This window comes from Brassica rapa, chromosome A08, assembly GCF_000309985.2.
Source record: "Brassica rapa cultivar Chiifu-401-42 chromosome A08, CAAS_Brap_v3.01, whole genome shotgun sequence".
Taxonomy (NCBI): domain Eukaryota; kingdom Viridiplantae; phylum Streptophyta; class Magnoliopsida; order Brassicales; family Brassicaceae; genus Brassica; species Brassica rapa.
Window position 1 is genome coordinate 16,524,449 of NC_024802.2, and position 15,189 is coordinate 16,539,637.

The 15,189-nt window shown below is 33.2% G+C and overlaps 4 protein-coding genes across 4 annotated transcripts in view; 1 reads left to right on the forward strand and 3 right to left on the reverse strand.

Moving 5' to 3' along the window:
- LOC103835100 (probable disease resistance protein RPP1) overlaps nt 1-15,189 on the forward strand; it is a 531,820-nt gene that overhangs the window by 331,144 nt on the left and 185,487 nt on the right. The gene's annotated exons all lie outside the window — the stretch shown is intronic.
- LOC103835070 (rhamnogalacturonate lyase) lies at nt 513-4,690 on the reverse strand. The gene is made up of 13 exons (XM_033277097.1): nt 3,966-4,690; nt 3,569-3,626; nt 3,352-3,467; nt 3,209-3,262; nt 2,823-3,056; nt 2,577-2,724; nt 2,292-2,462; nt 2,051-2,209; nt 1,860-1,966; nt 1,690-1,768; nt 1,278-1,576; nt 1,071-1,187; nt 513-989 (listed from the first exon to the last, which is right to left on the reverse strand). The coding sequence occupies exons 1-13, from the start codon at nt 4,109-4,111 to the stop codon at nt 629-631; spliced, it is 2,049 nt and encodes a 682-aa protein (XP_033132988.1). The 5' UTR covers nt 4,112-4,690; the 3' UTR covers nt 513-628.
- On the reverse strand, nt 5,051-9,359 carry LOC103835071 (rhamnogalacturonate lyase). The gene is made up of 13 exons (XM_033277098.1): nt 8,464-9,359; nt 8,067-8,124; nt 7,850-7,965; nt 7,707-7,760; nt 7,321-7,554; nt 7,075-7,222; nt 6,790-6,960; nt 6,549-6,707; nt 6,358-6,464; nt 6,188-6,266; nt 5,776-6,074; nt 5,569-5,685; nt 5,051-5,487 (listed from the first exon to the last, which is right to left on the reverse strand). Exons 1-13 carry the CDS (start codon nt 8,607-8,609, stop codon nt 5,127-5,129), a joined length of 2,049 nt encoding a protein of 682 aa, XP_033132989.1. The 5' UTR covers nt 8,610-9,359; the 3' UTR covers nt 5,051-5,126.
- Nucleotides 9,585-14,796, reverse strand: LOC117127273 (rhamnogalacturonate lyase). Its single transcript, XM_033277096.1, has 13 exons — nt 12,956-14,796; nt 12,560-12,617; nt 12,343-12,458; nt 12,200-12,253; nt 11,814-12,047; nt 11,572-11,719; nt 11,287-11,457; nt 11,046-11,204; nt 10,855-10,961; nt 10,685-10,763; nt 10,273-10,571; nt 10,066-10,182; nt 9,585-9,984 (listed from the first exon to the last, which is right to left on the reverse strand). Exons 1-13 carry the CDS (start codon nt 13,099-13,101, stop codon nt 9,624-9,626), a joined length of 2,049 nt encoding a protein of 682 aa, XP_033132987.1. The 5' UTR covers nt 13,102-14,796; the 3' UTR covers nt 9,585-9,623.

Genomic DNA, 15,189 nt, shown 5'->3' on the forward strand with positions numbered 1-15,189 from the left:
AAACTAACTAAATTTTAATATAAAATAGAAATTTAATATTATTAAAATATTGTCTATATTCCTAGATCTTTAAAATTCCGTACGAATAGCCTAGCAAATGGTGTCTGATCACGCGCATCTCAATCATCTTTTGTAAACCCTTTTGCACCAAGTTGGCTAGCCCCACAAGCTAGCATGAGGGTGCCAAAAAAGAGAATAAAGTTGAAAGTGAAACTAAATATCCCAATGAACAAATTCATCAGAAGTCCATATTTATGTGGATGTCTATATGGGACAAACAATTTTTTTAGACAATTATAGAATATAGTCACGAAAATCAATTCTAAAATATAATTTAAAAAAACTATTTAAACAAACCATCAAAATTTTCAATATTACACCAAATAAGAATATAAAGACCAACTATATTCTCTTCGTGTATAATGTGTTGTGGTAAGATTCAAAAAAATTAACTTACTTTACAGTAAGTAAAAATTAGATTTTTAATTCCAAATTTACAGTAAAAACATAACATTTTATAAAACTAAACAATTGACATAATAGTACAAAAATATGAAAAAAAAAATCAAAATACTATCTGCGCGTAGCGCAGACAAGGACCTAGTATTATATAATGTCTAGTATGAATCTAAGTTGTAGAAGGCTCTTCAAGACGAATGTAATCATACATAAGACCTTCAAACGGCCCCACCGCTTTAGACTGACGTAGATAGATTGTGTTGGTCCCGGTTCTTAGTAACCTTCCAGGTACATCAATGCTATAAAGATGGTAGGCTCCATGGATTCCATGTCTTGCTATAGCATTATCTCTTCCGACACCCGCAGATAACAATGGCCGAGAGTATTCGTTGTTGAACCGTACTTTTAAGTTAGCCCGTGCAGCCGAAGCTAAAGCTATTTGCAATGTGTAGCTACCTCGCCAGTTCACATATGGAAGTTCAAAAACAATCTGCCATGTCGCTGGTACATAGGTCGAACCACCAATGTTCCTGCAGTAAAAAGAATTGAATATTAATTTCGAAATACTTGAAATTCTATAAAACTTTTTTGTTTATATGATTTGGTTTTACCTTGTGACGTGAGCGTAGAACCAGTCTTGACTATAGTTACTAACTCCAACTGTGTAGACGAGATCATGGTTTGGATATAACTCCGTGTAACGTTGCCATAACCCATACTGCCTAAACCTGTGGAGCAAACAGCAAAACCGGAATCATTAGTACCAAAAACCGGTTTCGGAACAGTGTTAACTGGGATCATGACGGTTAAAGACTTACTTGTCAGTGTGGTTTAAGTATAACGGGTTCATTGTATTCTCGTATGGTTCCGGTACAAAGTATTCTCTGGCGGTTCGGTCCGGTACACCAATCTCCCATAACGTTGGACCATTCCTAGGAGGCTGGAACACAACTCTATCAAGACTTATCTCTGAACCTGCAGCTACGTTAACTAGGTTTTGGTATTTGAAGTCTCCGATAAAACCATGAACCCATCCGTATAGATTATACGTTCCCGGTCTAACGTTATCAATGGTGAAATAGCCGGTTTCGTTGGTCTGTGTCCAAAATTGGTATCCCTGCATAAACACAAAATAATATTTAACGATCAACGCATGTAATTTAATGATTTTGTTAAACTAAAGTTAAATCAAAATTAAAGAAAAGACGTCAAAGTGTAACAATGATAGACCTTAGTATTTGTTTGCCATGAACCAGCTTCTCCTGGCGGTGCTAAACCGATGTATGCATATCCTGCCGGAGCCAAGAACCTTGAAAACGTTTCCCAAGATTTTAAACATTATAAAAAGTCAAAAGTAAATATTTATTAATATTATTTTGGACTTGTGTATGTAAATATACCTGTCGTTGACAAAGAGTCGACCGGTAATGGTTCCTCTTTCTTGACGAGTAGGAAAGTCAGAGGACGCTACAAAACCGTACGGCCATGCTTCAACTTCTTGTTCGGTCTGAAGATTAAGAAAACGAGATTAACGTCTCTTCTTTAATAAGTTACGTATTAAAATAAAGATTATAACAAAACTATAGTAAACCTGTCGTTTAGCATCTTCCCATAACAAATGTTGTAGATTATTGCGGGTGGAATCAGAGTTTAAGTAGATGAATACAGGTCCCAAGACCTTTTTCCACGCTTCACCAGTTTTGTACCTTGTCTCCATGTCCGGACCAACATAATGCTGGCTTATAAAGGTCTGCATTATTACAAGATTAAAAACTATTATTTTCTAATTAATTTTGAAAATTAAGATTAATTAGTTTTGGATCAATCCTTACCGTGAGGGTCGTGGGACCGACGTGAGACGTGAGCTCCTGTTTGACCGGTCCACCAGAGCGGTATTCACCGCTCGGTGAGATGAGCCAGAAACCAACATTGGACTTGGTCGATATCCAACCATGCACCTTGTTGTCCTTGACCTCACATGAGTACTGGTATTTATCATCCACCTAATATTATTCAATTTAAATGTTCAATACTCGAGTTAAGTTTAAAGATTTCTAATCCTTGTCTATCATATATTCAGTTTTAGAGCTTTTTAATTGTATATAAAAACTAATTACCTGGTTTTTGAACATATGGTTGTGAGGATTAGTCAATTTGACAGCCTCTTTGTAAGCAAGGGGCTTGGCACGGCCACTGTGGATGTCACGGTCATCGTCTGTTGGCATTTGTCTTTGCCGATTATCTGCCACCACCATGTAATGGAATCTACAAACATATTTACACCAATTTTTAATAAACTTTATTATTCAAACAAATAACATGAATATCATCGATTCTCTTATAAAGAAAACATATAAAAATACCTATCAGGGTTGAGTTTGAATGCGACTCGAATTAGACCCATCTCCACTTCTGGCCATTCGGGTTGTCTCTCAAAAATTCCATAAGTGTAGATTCCTGAAGTATTCGTACGTATAATATACCTCTTGTCTACGTTTAATGGAATATGATCAGAACCACCATTCCATGTTCGGGAGAAAGAAATCTCCACTTGTTCTTCGTTTTGAGTTATGATTCTAAAGTTGGTTCCTTCGATTCTGTTGAACAAAGATAAAATAGCTTCGTAAATTACAAAAAGGCTATATTATTCTTGAAAATAAATTATCAAACCAATTGATACATGCTGTACAAATGTGAACATGTTCAACTGACAATTCTAGACAAATTATTAAATTAAATAGTTAATTACCTATCCAGCTTTGGGAGACTGTTGTTTTCTGTTTGCCATGTTATGTCCCAGTACCTGATAAACATTACAGCAGAATTAAGTAAGCAGGACAATTTTCATATATTATTTGATTATTACAATATAAAATTGCTGAAATTATTTACCCTCGAGCTCGGAGATATGGATTAAGAACATTGCCGATTTCATTGTATTTGATCCCAGTTATTAATCCTTTAGGATTCGAGAAAGTCACTCTCACAATTCCATTGTCCACTATCACCTGAAAGAAATAAGTAATTTATATTAGTTATTTTTTCAGCTCTTAATGTATATATGCATGATATTTTCTACTATTATTGATTGAAGACATGGTGTACATACCTCTTTGTTTCTTATCTGCTGCACTGTTGGAGCTCTTGCATTTGTTCCCTTTAAGTTTCTGTAGAAGTTCAATAATAACAAATAAATAACGTTAATGAACTGAATTGAAAACGCTCAGTACACATACTTACAATTAATTGAGTTAATTATAACGCATTGAAGGTTTGTTTCGAATGTTAGCTAGACACAAATAAAGAACTGAATAACCTTCAAGGACCTTTTGGTTAATCAAATTTTCTATGTCAAAGTTTATAATATCTTCAAACTCATGCGTGCTAAAACAAACGTAATATGCATGAGATTTGAGAAACATGTATACTTTGTGCGCATACATATATGTGTATGTGTATGCTTGACCGTAACGTAACATATCACGAAGATCAAAAGATAAACTGACCTTGTCGGCTCAGAAAAAGCTATCGGAAGAAGAAGCAACAGAAGGAAACATATCATCCACGAAGCTATCGTCTTCTGCGAAATCATCTTCTTTTTCCAAATCTCAAGATCGAATTTAATGTAAGAATAATATGTTTGCGGAGACATCCATATTTATATGTGTGGTTTATTTTCTTGTTAAACAAAGTCCAAGACTAAACGGGAATAGGTGCACCAAAACCTAACTAGGATCGGAGTTACTTTGACTTATGACATTAGAGTTCTAATATGACTCGGTGTCATATAAGAACACGGAAAAGATTTGAGTTTCCTGTTTTTGATTGTCCTTTTTATTTCCTTATTTTTTCTCATAATACATAATTTATTTAATGGAAAACCTTCCTGATGAAAATTAAATTAGTAAAGAGTTGTTGTATTGCATTCAAAATTAAATTATTGTGAAGTTTTGTATTACATTCACGATGAACGTAACAAGTTGTTGTAACATTGGATTTTATTGCATGTTTTAATTTTGTTACAAAAGATATTTAAAATTTTGTTTTTTAATATTTCATGTATATTAAAGCTGTTTAAAGCTGTTTCATGTAGATTAAAGCTGTTTTCTCCATGAAAGAGATACAGAGGAAGAAGAAGAGAAGATAGAAACAGAGCCTGAGAAGTTATGTTATTGGCCCTAGTTTTTTAATATAATGGGCTTTTAGTTCAAACCCTGAGAATTGCTCTATTCATGCTTTAATCTGTTCCGGTTTGTAAGAACCAAAATATAAACTTGAATACTTATTACAAATCCAAATCAGTTTCATAAATAGTATCTTAAAAGAAACATCTCAAAATCAGTAAATCTTTAAAAGCACCTCCATCAGTAAGAAACAATGTAAGTTCCTAAAATTAAAAAAAAATATTAATATTATAATTATTTTTTTATTTTTTATCTTCTTAAAACCAATTAAATCATTTTTCCTTCTTAATAGATTGACAAGTGTCCTTTGAGTATACTAATAGTTTCTTAAAACCTATAAGTTTAAGAATCTTACACACTTTCTCTCTTCTAATTTTTTTTTTTATTAAAATCTTTAGGACTATGCAAGATATAATCTCCTAACAATTGTATAAAAGAAATCAATGAAAAAAAATCAAATATTATATAATGTCTAGTATGAATCTAAGCTGTAGAAGGCTCTTCAAGACGAATGTAATCATACATAAGACCTTCAAACGGCCCCACCGCTTTAGACTGACGTAGATAGATTGTGTTGGTCCCGGTTCTTAGTAACCTTCCAGGTACATCAATGCTATAAAGATGGTAGGCTCCATGGATTCCATGTCTTGCTATAGCATTATCTCTTCCGACACCCGCAGATAACAATGGCCGAGAGTATTCGTTGTTGAACCGTACTTTTAAGTTAGCCCGTGCAGCCGAAGCTAAAGCTATTTGCAATGTGTAGCTACCTCGCCAGTTCACATATGGAAGTTCAAAAACAATCTGCCATGTCGCTGGTACATAGGTCGAACCACCAATGTTCCTGCAGTAAAAAGAATTGAATATTAATTTCGAAATACTTGAAATTCTATAAAACTTTTTTGTTTATATGATTTGTTTTTACCTTGTGACGTGAGCGTAGAACCAGTCTTGACTATAGTTACTAACTCCAACTGTGTAGACGAGATCATGGTTTGGATATAACTCCGTGTAACGTTGCCATAACCCATACTGCCTAAACCTGTGGAGCAAACAGCAAAACCGGAATCATTAGTACCAAAAACCGGTTTCGGAACAGTGTTAACTTGGATCATGACGGTTAAAGACTTACTTGTCAGTGTGGTTTAAGTATAACGGGTTCATTGTATTCTCGTATGGTTCCGGTACAAAGTATTCTCTGGCGGTTCGGTCCGGTACACCAATCTCCCATAACGTTGGACCATTCCTAGGAGGCTGGAACACAACTCTATCAAGACTTATCTCTGAACCTGCAGCTACGTTAACTAGGTTTTGGTATTTGAAGTCTCCGATAAAACCATGAACCCATCCGTATAGATTATACGTTCCCGGTCTAACGTTATCAATGGTGAAATAGCCGGTTTCGTTGGTCTGTGTCCAAAATTGGTATCCCTGCATAAACACAAAATAATATTTAACGATCAACGCATGTAATTTAATGATTTTGTTAAACTAAAGTTAAATCAAAATTAAAGAAAAGACGTCAAAGTGTAACAATGATAGACCTTAGTATTTGTTTGCCATGAACCAGCTTCTCCTGGCGGTGCTAAACCGATGTATGCATATCCTGCCGGAGCCAAGAACCTTGAAAACGTTTCCCAAGATTTTAAACATTATAAAAAGTCAAAAGTAAATATTTATTAATATTATTTTGGACTTGTGTATGTAAATATACCTGTCGTTGACAAAGAGTCGACCGGTAATGGTTCCTCTTTCTTGACGAGTAGGAAAGTCAGAGGACGCTACAAAACCGTACGGCCATGCTTCAACTTCTTGTTCGGTCTGAAGATTAAGAAAACGAGATTAACGTCTCTTCTTTAATAAGTTACGTATTAAAATAAAGATTATAACAAAACTATAGTAAACCTGTCGTTTAGCATCTTCCCATAACAAATGTTGTAGATTATTGCGGGTGGAATCAGAGTTTAAGTAGATGAATACAGGTCCCAAGACCTTTTTCCACGCTTCACCAGTTTTGTACCTTGTCTCCATGTCCGGACCAACATAATGCTGGCTTATAAAGGTCTGCATTATTACAAGATTAAAAACTATTATTTTCTAATTAATTTTGAAAATTAAGATTAATTAGTTTTGGATCAATCCTTACCGTGAGGGTCGTGGGACCGACGTGAGACGTGAGCCCCTGTTTGACCGGTCCACCAGAGCGGTATTCACCGCTCGGTGAGATGAGCCAGAAACCAACATTGGACTTGGTCGATATCCAACCATGCACCTTGTTGTCCTTGACCTCACATGAGTACTGGTATTTATCATCCACCTAATATTATTCAATTTAAATGTTCAATACTCGAGTTAAGTTTAAAGATTTCTAATCCTTGTCTATCATATATTCAGTTTTAGAGCTTTTTAATTGTATATAAAAACTAATTACCTGGTTTTTGAACATATGGTTGTGAGGATTAGTCAATTTGACAGCCTCTTTGTAAGCAAGGGGCTTGGCACGGCCACTGTGGATGTCACGGTCATCGTCTGTTGGCATTTGTCTTTGCCGATTATCTGCCACCACCATGTAATGGAATCTACAAACATATTTACACCAATTTTTAATAAACTTTATTATTCAAACAAATAACATGAATATCATCGATTCTCTTATAAAGAAAACATATAAAAATACCTATCAGGGTTGAGTTTGAATGCGACTCGAATTAGACCCATCTCCACTTCTGGCCATTCGGGTTGTCTCTCAAAAATTCCATAAGTGTAGATTCCTGAAGTATTCGTACGTATAATATACCTCTTGTCTACGTTTAATGGAATATGATCAGAACCACCATTCCATGTTCGGGAGAAAGAAATCTCCACTTGTTCTTCGTTTTGAGTTATGATTCTAAAGTTGGTTCCTTCGATTCTGTTGAACAAAGATAAAATAGCTTCGTAAATTACAAAAAGGCTATATTATTCTTGAAAATAAATTATCAAACCAATTGATACATGCTGTACAAATGTGAACATGTTCAACTGACAATTCTAGACAAATTATTAAATTAAATAGTTAATTACCTATCCAGCTTTGGGAGACTGTTGTTTTCTGTTTGCCATGTTATGTCCCAGTACCTGATAAACATTACAGCAGAATTAAGTAAGCAGGACAATTTTCATATATTATTTGATTATTACAATATAAAATTGCTGAAATTATTTACCCTCGAGCTCGGAGATATGGATTAAGAACATTGCCGATTTCATTGTATTTGATCCCAGTTATTAATCCTTTAGGATTCGAGAAAGTCACTCTCACAATTCCATTGTCCACTATCACCTGAAAGAAATAAGTAATTTATATTAGTTATTTTTTCAGCTCTTAATGTATATATGCATGATATTTTCTACTATTATTGATTGAAGACATGGTGTACATACCTCTTTGTTTCTTATCTGCTGCACTGTTGGAGCTCTTGCATTTGTTCCCTTTAAGTTTCTGTAGAAGTTCAATAATAACAAATAAATAACGTTAATGAACTGAATTGAAAACGCTCAGTACACATACTTACAATTAATTGAGTTAATTATAACGCATTGAAGGTTTGTTTCGAATGTTAGCTAGACACAAATAAAGAACTGAATAACCTTCAAGGACCTTTTGGTTAATCAAATTTTCTATGTCAAAGTTTATAATATCTTCAAACTCATGCGTGCTAAAACAAACGTAATATGCATGAGATTTGAGAAACATGTATACTTTGTGCGCATACATATATGTGTATGTGTATGCTTGACCGTAACGTAACATATCACGAAGATCAAAAGATAAACTGACCTTGTCGGCTCAGAAAAAGCTATCGGAAGAAGAAGCAACAGAAGGAAACATATCATCCACGAAGCTATCGTCTTCTGCGAAATCATCTTCTTTTTCCAAATCTCAAGATCGAATTTAATGTAAGAATAATATGTTTGCGGAGACATCCATATTTATATGTGTGGTTTATTTTCTTGTTAAACAAAGTCCAAGACTAAACGGGAATAGGTGCACCAAAACCTAACTAGGATCGGAGTTACTTTGACTTATGACATTAGAGTTCTAATATGACTCGGTGTCATATAAGAACACGGAAAAGATTTGAGTTTCCTGTTTTTGATTGTCCTTTTTATTTCCTTATTTTTTCTCATAATACATAATTTATTTAATGGAAAACCTTCCTGATGAAAATTAAATTAGTAAAGAGTTGTTGTATTGCATTCAAAATTAAATTATTGTGAAGTTTTGTATTACATTCACGATGAACGTAACAAGTTGTTGTAACATTGGATTTTATTGCATGTTTTAATTTTGTTACAAAAGATATTTAAAATTTTGTTTTTTAATATTTCATGTATATTAAAGCTGTTTAAAGCTGTTTCATGTAGATTAAAGCTGTTTTCTCCATGAAAGAGATACAGAGGAAGAAGAAGAGAAGATAGAAACAGAGCCTGAGAAGTTATGTTATTGGCCCTAGTTTTTTAATATAATGGGCTTTTAGTTCAAACCCTGAGAATTGCTCTATTCATGCTTTAATCTGTTCCGGTTTGTAAGAACCAAAATATAAACTTGAATACTTATTACAAATCCAAATCAGTTTCATAAATAGTATCTTAAAAGAAACATCTCAAAATCAGTAAATCTTTAAAAGCACCTCCATCAGTAAGAAACAATGTAAGTTCCTAAAATTAAAAAAAAATATTAATATTATAATTATTTTTTTATTTTTTATCTTCTTAAAACCAATTAAATCATTTTTCCTTCTTAATAGATTGACAAGTGTCCTTTGAGTATACTAATAGTTTCTTAAAACCTATAAGTTTAAGAATCTTACACACTTTCTCTCTTCTAATTTTTTTTTTATTAAAATCTTTAGGACTATGCAAGATATAATCTCCTAACAATTGTATAAAAGAAATCAATGAAAAAAAATCAAATATTATATAATGTCTAGTATGAATCTAAGCTGTAGAAGGCTCTTCAAGACGAATGTAATCATACATAAGACCTTCAAACGGCCCCACCGCTTTAGACTGACGTAGATAGATTGTGTTGGTCCCGGTTCTTAGTAACCTTCCAGGTACATCAATGCTATAAAGATGGTAGGCTCCATGGATTCCATGTCTTGCTATAGCATTATCTCTTCCGACACCCGCAGATAACAATGGCCGAGAGTATTCGTTGTTGAACCGTACTTTTAAGTTAGCCCGTGCAGCCGAAGCTAAAGCTATTTGCAATGTGTAGCTACCTCGCCAGTTCACATATGGAAGTTCAAAAACAATCTGCCATGTCGCTGGTACATAGGTCGAACCACCAATGTTCCTGCAGTAAAAAGAATTGAATATTAATTTCGAAATACTTGAAATTCTATAAAACTTTTTTGTTTATATGATTTGTTTTTACCTTGTGACGTGAGCGTAGAACCAGTCTTGACTATAGTTACTAACTCCAACTGTGTAGACGAGATCATGGTTTGGATATAACTCCGTGTAACGTTGCCATAACCCATACTGCCTAAACCTGTGGAGCAAACAGCAAAACCGGAATCATTAGTACCAAAAACCGGTTTCGGAACAGTGTTAACTTGGATCATGACGGTTAAAGACTTACTTGTCAGTGTGGTTTAAGTATAACGGGTTCATTGTATTCTCGTATGGTTCCGGTACAAAGTATTCTCTGGCGGTTCGGTCCGGTACACCAATCTCCCATAACGTTGGACCATTCCTAGGAGGCTGGAACACAACTCTATCAAGACTTATCTCTGAACCTGCAGCTACGTTAACTAGGTTTTGGTATTTGAAGTCTCCGATAAAACCATGAACCCATCCGTATAGATTATACGTTCCCGGTCTAACGTTATCAATGGTGAAATAGCCGGTTTCGTTGGTCTGTGTCCAAAATTGGTATCCCTGCATAAACACAAAATAATATTTAACGATCAACGCATGTAATTTAATGATTTTGTTAAACTAAAGTTAAATCAAAATTAAAGAAAAGACGTCAAAGTGTAACAATGATAGACCTTAGTATTTGTTTGCCATGAACCAGCTTCTCCTGGCGGTGCTAAACCGATGTATGCATATCCTGCCGGAGCCAAGAACCTTGAAAACGTTTCCCAAGATTTTAAACATTATAAAAAGTCAAAAGTAAATATTTATTAATATTATTTTGGACTTGTGTATGTAAATATACCTGTCGTTGACAAAGAGTCGACCGGTAATGGTTCCTCTTTCTTGACGAGTAGGAAAGTCAGAGGACGCTACAAAACCGTACGGCCATGCTTCAACTTCTTGTTCGGTCTGAAGATTAAGAAAACGAGATTAACGTCTCTTCTTTAATAAGTTACGTATTAAAATAAAGATTATAACAAAACTATAGTAAACCTGTCGTTTAGCATCTTCCCATAACAAATGTTGTAGATTATTGCGGGTGGAATCAGAGTTTAAGTAGATGAATACAGGTCCCAAGACCTTTTTCCACGCTTCACCAGTTTTGTACCATGTCTCCATGTCCGGACCAACATAATGCTGGCTTATAAAGGTCTGCATTATTACAAGATTAAAAACTATTCTTTTCTAATTAATTTTGAAAATTAAGATTAATTAGTTTTGGATCAATCCTTACCGTGAGGGTCGTGGGACCGACGTGAGACGTGAGCTCCTGTTTGACCGGTCCACCAGAGCGGTATTCACCGCTCGGTGAGATGAGCCAGAAACCAACATTGGAGTTGGTCGATATCCAACCATGCACCTTGTTGTCCTTGACCTCACAGGAGTACTGGTATTTATCATCCACCTAATATTATTCAAGTTGAATGTTCAATACTCGAGTTAAGTTTACAGATTTCTAATCCTTGTCTATCATATATTCAGTTTTAGAGCTTTTTAATTATATATAAAAACTAATTACCTGGTTTTTGAACATTTGGTTATGAGGATTAGTCAATTGTACAGCCTCTTTGTACGCAAGGGGCTTGGCACGGCCACTGTTAATGTCACGGTCATCGTCTGTTGGCATTTGTCTTTGCCGATTATCCGCCACCACCATGTAATGGAATCTACAAACATATTTACACCAATTTTTAATAAACTTTGTTATTCAAACAAATAACAATATCATCGATTCTCTTATAATGAAAACATATAAAATACCTATCAGGGTTGAGTTTAAATGCGACTCGAATTTGAGCCATCTCCACTTCTGGCCATTCGGGTTGTCTCTCAAAAATTCCATAAGTGTAGATTCCTGAAGTATTTGTTCGTATAATATACCTCTTGTCTACGTTTAATGGAATATGATCAGAACCACCATTCCATGTTCGGGAGAAAGAAATCTCCACTTGTTCTTCGTTTTGAGTTATGATTCTAAAGTTGGTTCCTTCGATTCTGTTGAACAAAGATAAAATAGCTTCGTAAATTACAAAAAGGCTATATTATTCTTGAAAATAAATTATCAAACCAATTGATACATGCTCTACAAATGTGAACATGTTCAACTGACAATTCTAGACAAATTATTAAATTAAATAGTTAATTACCTGTCCAACTTTGGGAGACTGTTGTTTTCTGTTTGCCATGTTATGTCCCAGTACCTGATAAACATTACACCAGAAATAAGTAAGCAGGACAATTTTCATATATTATTTGATTACTACAATACAAAATTGCTGAAATTAATTACCCTCGAGCTCGGAGATGTGGATTAAGAACATTGCCGATTTCATTGTATTTGATCCCAGTTATTAATCCTTCAGGATTCGAGAAAGTCACTCTCACAATTCCATTGTCCACTATCACCTGAAAGAAATAAGTAATTTATATTAGTTATTTTTTCAGCTCTTAATGTATATATGCATGATATTTTCTACTATTATTGATTGAAGACATGGTGTACATACCTCTTTGTTTCTTATCTGCTGCACTGTTGGAGCTCTTGCATTTGTTCCCTTTAAGTTTCTGTAGAAGTTCAATAATAACAAATAAATAACGTTAATGAACTGAATTGAAAACGCTCAGTACACATACTTACAATTAATTGAGTTAATTATAATGCATTGAAGGTTTGTTTCGAATGTTAGCTAGACACAAATAAATAACTGAATAACCTTCAAGGACCTTTTGGTTAATCAAATTTTATATGTCAAAGTTTATAATATCTTCAAACTCATGCGTGATAAAAAAACGTAATATGCATGAGATTTGAGAAACATGTATACTTTGTGCGCATACATATATGTGTATGTGTATGCTTGACCGTAACGTAACATATCACGAAGATCAAAAGATAAACTGACCTTGTCGGCTCAGAAAAAGCTATCGGAAGAAGAAGCAACAGAAGGAAACATATCATCCACGAAGCTATCGTCTTCTGCGAAATCATCTTCTTTTTCCAAATCTCAAGATCGAATTTAATGTAAGAATAAGATGTTTGTGGAGACATCCATATTTATATGTGTGTGTGGTTTATTTTCTTGTTAAACAAAGTCCAAGATTAAACGGGAATAGGTGCACCAAAACCTAACTAGGAGTTACTTTGACTTTTGACATTAGAGTTCTAATATGACTCGGTGTCATATAAGAACACGGAAAAGATTTGAGTTTCCTGTTTTTGATTGTCCTTTTTATTTCCTTAATTTTTTTCTCATAATACATAATTTATTTAATGGAAAACCTTCCTGATGAAAATTAAATTATTAAAGAGTTGTTGTATTGCATTCAAAATTAAATTATTGTGAAGTTTTGTATTACATTCACGATGAACGTAACAAGTTGTTGTAACATTGGATTTTATTGCATGTTTTAATTTTGTTACAAAAGATATTTAAAATGTTTTTTTTTAATATTTCATGTATATATAAATGTTGTTATGTAAAGCATTTTACCAAACAAAAGTCCCAAACTGTTTTTATAAAGTTACATTAATAGTTTAATATACATTACTCCTACATCAAGATATCATTAGCTAAAACTAAATCTAACCAAATATTTTAGGATAAGCTTTGAATTAATAAGAAAAGTAACAAATAAAGTTAATTAGAAAAATAGGAAAGTCAAAAAAAAACAAATATCTGGCTAAGCTTTGAATTAACAAGAAAAGCAGGTAACAAATATACTTAACTAGAAAAATAAGATTTTTTCTATGAGCCAATAGATAGTGAGTGGACAGGTCAAATTGTATTAAGTTTCAATTTTGCTAGACATGTAATATCTAACTCGAGTCAAAACTAAACGAATAGATAAGCTTACATCTAAATCCATAAACTATTTTACTAAACTTACATGAAAATTGATCTGAATGATATATATATATATAGTATAATATATGATTTATAAAAATGAATTTGTGATTCATTGATCTAGCGGTTGATAAAAATTGATATTTTTTACTAGAGTCCTGATTTAACCACACATATATATCTTATGATGTATCAAATGTGAGCTTAGAACAACCTAACTCTTAAAATTAGAAGTATTAACCAGCAAGACATACTCTTACGGCTGGAAGATTGATATCTCTAATACAAAAATATAGAAGACATCTTTCTCAAACAAAAAAAATAGCTAGAAGATACATGTGTTTGCTTGTTCTGGCAATCAATCGTAGGACATCTGTTGTTGTTTGTTTTGATGTTGTGTGACTTGATCGCGCGACTAGTTAAGTTACAATTTTAAATTGTTAGAAAAAGTAGTGACTAAAAATTTAAAATATTCTGGAATGCAATAAATCGATATGACTAATCGCAAGAATTTGCGACAATGAAACAAAAATTATAGTTAGTGCCGACATGCAAACGATTTTTTTTGTTCACAATGAAAAACAAATTTAATTTTGTATAGATGAAATAATGATAATGAAAAGTACAATAATAAAAAATAGTTTTGAGTAAGGGTGGTTTAAAAGACCGAAAAATCAAATCAAATTTGACCCCGTAAATGAATCTGAACCAAACTAAATCCAACATAAATACCAAATACAATTTGTTCTATGGTATTTGAGTTATGGATTTTACCTCGACCGAATCCGAATTCGAATGAATATCTGAAAAAATTCAAAAAAAATTAAAATTTCAAAAGAACATTCATACTAAACCCGAACTTAATCTCGAATAAAGTATCTAAAATACTCTATTATTTCATTGAATATTTTAAATAAGTATATATTACATAAATAACTAACTTAAATACTTAGTTTATTATATTTTTGTATTTGGTTCTTTTCGTTCTTCGTCAAAGTTTGATGTGTTTTCGCTTTTGATTTTTCGGATATAATGTGTTTATAGCTATTTTAAATTTTGTGTTCTAGTTTTATTTTTTTCACTCTCTAATTCTGTTGGTCAAAAAATTACGCTAGAACCAAAAAAAATAGCGACAAAGAGCATTTCTCATTTTTGATTTTTGGTCTTTATTTCATTTGTTCTTTATTTAGTTTTCGGGTTTAATTAAATACAAAAAAAAAAATTCAAACCAAAAATCTGATCAAACCCCGAAATTATATTTGGTTTAATCTGCTTTAGAAATGTTACTAAAC